General features: G+C 63.0%; 1 protein-coding gene across 1 annotated transcript in view; it reads left to right on the forward strand.

Annotated features, from left to right (window-relative positions):
• SEMA3G (semaphorin 3G) overlaps positions 1-5,050 on the forward strand; it is a 13,106-nt gene that overhangs the window by 7,822 nt on the left and 234 nt on the right. The window contains exons 4-16 of the mRNA XM_035894788.1: positions 527-646; positions 1,324-1,414; positions 1,524-1,640; positions 1,892-2,034; positions 2,114-2,228; positions 2,334-2,403; positions 2,613-2,757; positions 3,035-3,266; positions 3,371-3,462; positions 3,718-3,759; positions 3,944-4,169; positions 4,479-4,618; positions 4,720-5,012. Coding sequence (XP_035750681.1) covers positions 527-646; positions 1,324-1,414; positions 1,524-1,640; positions 1,892-2,034; positions 2,114-2,228; positions 2,334-2,403; positions 2,613-2,757; positions 3,035-3,266; positions 3,371-3,462; positions 3,718-3,759; positions 3,944-4,169; positions 4,479-4,618; positions 4,720-5,012 — 1,826 coding nt within the window. The remainder of the gene's footprint in view (positions 1-526; positions 647-1,323; positions 1,415-1,523; positions 1,641-1,891; positions 2,035-2,113; positions 2,229-2,333; positions 2,404-2,612; positions 2,758-3,034; positions 3,267-3,370; positions 3,463-3,717; positions 3,760-3,943; positions 4,170-4,478; positions 4,619-4,719; positions 5,013-5,050) is intronic.

Consider the following 5,050-nt stretch of genomic DNA (forward strand, 5'->3'; position numbering starts at 1 on the left):
TCAGAGGTTGCAGGTCTCTGGCCCCAGGGCTGTCATCGCCTCTGGTCCCTCGTAGAAGGGATCTGATCCCAGATCAAGACTGTCCTGGAGGCAGCTGAGGATGGCTGAGGGTATCCGTCTCCGTCTCCCACGTTTCCTCCTTTTGTTTCATACCCAGCACAAGCAGGAACACGATGGGGAAAGACTTCCCTGCATCTGGTTGTGTCCTGGGTGCCGGGAAGAGGAGGGTCCCCAGGGGTTTGGGGCTGGGTGTGGGAGCTGCTGCCGGGAGCTTGCTGGGTGGGTAACCTTGCTCCTGTGTGATGGGGTGAGCACACGGGTCCCCATGGGCAGGAGATGGCCAGCTGCCAGCTGGATCACGCATGGTTCTCCTGGGGATGCTCTCAGGGGTAGGAGGACCAGTAAAAAGCCCTGTCCTTTTGCAGTGGGCTGGGGTCCACCCAAGTCCATGCAAGCCCTGCTGGTGAGTGCAAGCTGCAATCTCGAGCCCTCCCCCAAGACTTCCCCTCCCTTGCTGTCCCCCCAGACCGACTGTGCCAACTACATCCGTGTGCTGCACCCCTACAACCGGACGCACTTGCTGGTCTGCGGGACGGGTGCCTTCCACCCCGTCTGTGCCTTCATCTATGTGGGGCACCGTGGCGAGGTAGGGCAGCACCATGGTGGGTGCCCATCCTGAGCACCCTGGCAGTACACCCCTGGGAGGTAGATCCCCATCTCCTGCCTCCTTCCTGGGGAGCTTTGGGACTGCGTAGGGATGCTGGATCTGGTGTTTGCCCCATGCTGAATACTGGGGGGGGAGGCAGGAACCAGCTCCCTGTTGCACCTTTGCCCTTGTGCTACCCCATCCCGGGCTCTCCCACTTTTCTGGCCTGGCATCACCTTTCCAGACATGCCCCCCGGGGCTGATGTCCTGCCAGGGGCTTCAGCGTGGGTGGCGTTTCCTCCTCTCCCAGCCTGCTGCTCATAAATCAGGTTGGCCAGCGTGGAAAGGCAGGGTCCTCTGTTCTGCCCTCGCAGCCTGGCGCCATGCGGGCAGTGGGAGCCCTGCCCGTACCACGATGTCCCCGGCTGGACTGATGGGTGAGCGCGGTGGGGCTGGCAGGTCCCTCTGGCTGCTATGCACCCTCACAGCATCAGACTTGCCTCAAAAAGCACAGATCCTGCTTCTAGATGGTCCCGTTGGGATCACTGGGGCTGCGGATGCTTGCAGCGAGCTGGGCAGGGACCAGCACCAGCCCCCGCATGCCCAGGCACAGCCCCACTGCCCGGGGCACAGCTGGGGGCTGACCTGCCTGCTCCCTGACTGCTCCCTTTGCCCAGCACACCTTCAGCCTGGACCCTGCCAGTGTGGAGACCAGCCGGGGAAGGTGTCCACACGAGCCCAGCCGTGCTTTCGCCAGCACTGTCATTGGTGGGTCGTCTTCCTTGGGAGCAGAGAGCCTTTGGGGTGCTGGGACCAGGGGTGGTCCCTGTGCCAGCTGGGGCTGGCTCTCAGCCCTGCGGTGGGGTGTTTTTGCTAGGTGGGGAGCTGTATGCCGGCCTGACTGCAGATTTCTTGGGCCGTGATCCCGGTATCTTCCGCAGTGTGGGGACCCGCTCTGCCTTGCGCACCGAGGTGGACCAGCGCTTGCTCAATGGTAATGGCTCCCCTGTGCCCCTCCATCCCCCCTGGCTGGGCTAATGCTGGGGACCACAAGCCTTGTAGTGGCCAGGGCATCTGCTGGCCACAGTGCGGCATCCCCATGCCAGGTACCAGCAGGGAAAGGCACTGGGGCAGCAGGGTCTGGGGGTCCTACTGGCTGGCATCCAGCCCCAGTGTGGTGTGGGGGTCCGGAGGTGGTGGCTGTGCCCTCTTGCCCCACCTGACATGTCCAGCTCTTGCTTGTAGACCCCAAATTTGTGGCAGCCCACTTGATCCCAGACAACGATGACCGGGACAACGACAAAGCCTATTTCTTCTTCACGGAGAAGGTGGTAGAGGCAGACAGCAAGGAGCATGCCATTGTCAGCCGGGTGGCACGGGTCTGTGTGGTAAGATGCTGGTGGGGACTGTGGGGGACACGGATGTGCCAAGTCACAGCAGTGGCCCTGATGCTCCCTGTCCCTGCAGAATGATGCTGGTGGCCAGAGGGTGCTGGTCAACAAATGGAGTACCTTCAACAAAGCCCGGCTGGTATGCTCTGTCCCCGGCCCTGGTGGCATTGACACGCACTTCGATGAGCTGGGTAAGGGGTGCAGGGAGCTGGGGACCTCACCAGGGCTGGTCCCTTACTCGGTGGCTTTGGGAAGCCCCTGGGCTTCCAGGAGAAACCCCATGGTTTCATCCCCAGAGGATGTCTTCTTGCTGAGGACAAAGGATGGGAAGAGCCCGGAGATCTACGCCCTCTTCAGCACCATCAGGTGGGTGGTACAGCTCCAGCCTCTGCGGACATCTAGCTGCAGCCACTCATGATCTGCCCCATCACTGTCACCGCGTGGCTGCTGCCTGCTCCCCAGCCTCTGCCAGCTCTGCCCTGGTCCATATGGAGATGTCTGTGCTTCCATGCCCTCCACCGATGCCTCCGGTGCTGAGCATGGTTCTGCTCACCCCATTCACCATCCCCTTTCAGCCATGTCTTCCAGGGCTCTGCTGTCTGTGTGTATCGCATGGCCGACATCTGGGAGGTCTTCAATGGGCCCTTTGCCCACCGGGAGAGCCCCCACCACCAGTGGGGCGCCTATGAGGGCAGGGTGCCCTACCCACGGCCGGGCGTGGTGAGTGACTCCCTGGAGCTCTGGGTCCCCTCCGCTCCTCTGATTGCTCTTTGTGGGGTGGGGGGAGATGGGACCAATCCCCCATCTTCTCACCTGCTGGGATGGGATCCCTACGGGATCCACCCCAGGACAACTGGGGACCAAGGTCTAGCAAAGGGGTAGAGAAGATGGATCCCAAACTTGGAAGGTGGGGAGGGACCCAAACCAGCTCTGTGGGGTGATGGAGCGGGAAGGAGGGATGGGTTCTGGGGTGGCTGAGCTGAGCTTGTCCCCACAGTGTCCCAGCAAGACCACCAACCAGCCCCGGCAGCAGTACAGCACCACCAAGGACTTCCCTGATGAGGTGCTGCATTTTGCCCGTGCTCACCCCCTCATGTACAAGCCTGTGTACCCCCGGCACCGCCGGCCCCTCCTAGTGAAGACTGACCTGCCCTACCACCTGCGCCAGCTTGTGGTGGACCGGGTGGAGGCTGAGGACGGGCAGCATGATGTCCTCTTCCTCGGGACGGGTGAGTAGCAAAAGCGGCGTGCAAGAAGGAGCCCTGGCGCTGGGGCTACCGGTGGGCATGCTGCTGGGGTGTTCACACCTCCATCCTCCTCCTCTTCCCCGCAGATGCTGGCTCCGTGCTAAAGGTGGTGGTCCTGCAGAAGACAAGCTCGGCCACAACTGAGGAAATTGTCCTGGAGGAGCTACAGGTTTTTAAGGTGCCATACACTACCCTGCTTGCAAGGGAGGGGGCAGTGGGGTGGGCTCAGGTTGGGGACAGAGCCTCAGGGCTGTCACTGCACTGTTGGGCACTGGGAGGTCTCAGGGCTGTGAGGGCAGAGAGCAGCTGGGGGTGTTTTCACCCTCCCCCAAACCATTCCCAGTGCCCTCCCCAAGCCCTGGTGGCTCTGAACAAGCTGGGCTCTCTGTGGCAAGATCTTCGCCAGCCTCACGTCTGCTCTTCTCCCCTGCAGGTGCCTGTGCCCATCACCCAGATGGAGATCTCCGTCAAGCGCGTGAGTATGGACATGGCTCGGTCACAGGGCTAGGGACAGGGCGGGTGACTGGGAGGGACAGAGCTGTTGTCACCAGCCTCTCAAAGCCCACATGGTGCTTGCCCCAGGGAGGTCCCAGCTGGGACCCTGGGTGCTGTGCCCGCGGGGGCTGCCAGCATCACCATCCTGGTGCTGTTCCCCCTAGCAAATGCTCTATGTGGGCTCCAGCCTGGGGGTGGCCCAGGTGCAGCTGCACCGGTGCGAGGCCTATGGCACGGCTTGTGCTGAATGCTGCCTGGCGAGGGATCCCTACTGCGCCTGGGATGGCACCGCCTGCACCCGCTACCAGCTCTCGGGCAAGCGCCGCTACCGCCGCCAGGACGCCCGCCCGGGTAACCCTGTGCACCAGTGCCTGGACCAGAACCTGACCGGTGAGAGACTGGGGGGGGCCACAGGGCCAAGGGGCTCATCCAGGTGCCCTGAGGTGTCCCAGCACCCACAGCCCTCTGCAGGCAGAGGGGCTTGTGGCCATCCCAGCTGGGCTGGGGCACCCCCGGCTCCCTGTTCCCGAGACTAAGGGATGCCCCAAGAGAAGGTGGGTGCTGCCAGGGCTGGAGTCTGTCCCCAGGGAGAGGGGGAGAAGGAGACTGAAGTCACACGGTGACCCGGGGGGCTGGTACGTGGGCATGTGGAAGCCTGGCTCTGCCCTCCCCATGAGCCTGTGTCTGTCTTTGCCCCAGTGGACGATTTTGAAAGTGTTGAGGAGAAGGTGCTTTATGGGGCAGAGGACAACAGCACCTTTCTGGAGTGCGTGCCCCGGTCCCCGCAGGCCAGCGTACAGTGGTTCGTCCAGAGGCCCCCTGATGAGCAGCGGGACGAGGTGAGGCTCCCCCTGCACCTCCCTTGCTCCCCTTGCGAGGACATGGGAGGGACGTGGGGCTGGACCTGGACCACCCTCCCCAACCTCACGGTGGCTGACAGGTGAAGACAGACGAGCGGATCCTGCAGACAGAGCAAGGGCTGCTCTTCCGCAAGCTGCACCGCCATGATGCTGGCATCTACTACTGCAAAACACTGGAGCACGGCTTCACCCAGACGGTGGCCAAGACGGCCTTGGAGGTGATTTCCAGCGAGCAGCTGGCACACACCTTCCCCCGGGACTGGGGGGATGAATCCCTGCGCCTGCCTTGCCCCGAGCCCCGGTTGGCATCACAGGCTCCCAAAACCTGGTTCAAGGACATCATGCACCTCATCAACTCCCAAAACCTGCGGCGGGGGGGGGGGTGACCAGCCCGCCCCCCGCGTGGCGGGG

The sequence above is a fragment of the Egretta garzetta genome, unplaced genomic scaffold (genome assembly GCF_000687185.1).
Source record: "Egretta garzetta isolate BGI_Z169 unplaced genomic scaffold, ASM68718v1 scaffold215, whole genome shotgun sequence".
Lineage (NCBI taxonomy): Eukaryota > Metazoa > Chordata > Aves > Pelecaniformes > Ardeidae > Egretta > Egretta garzetta.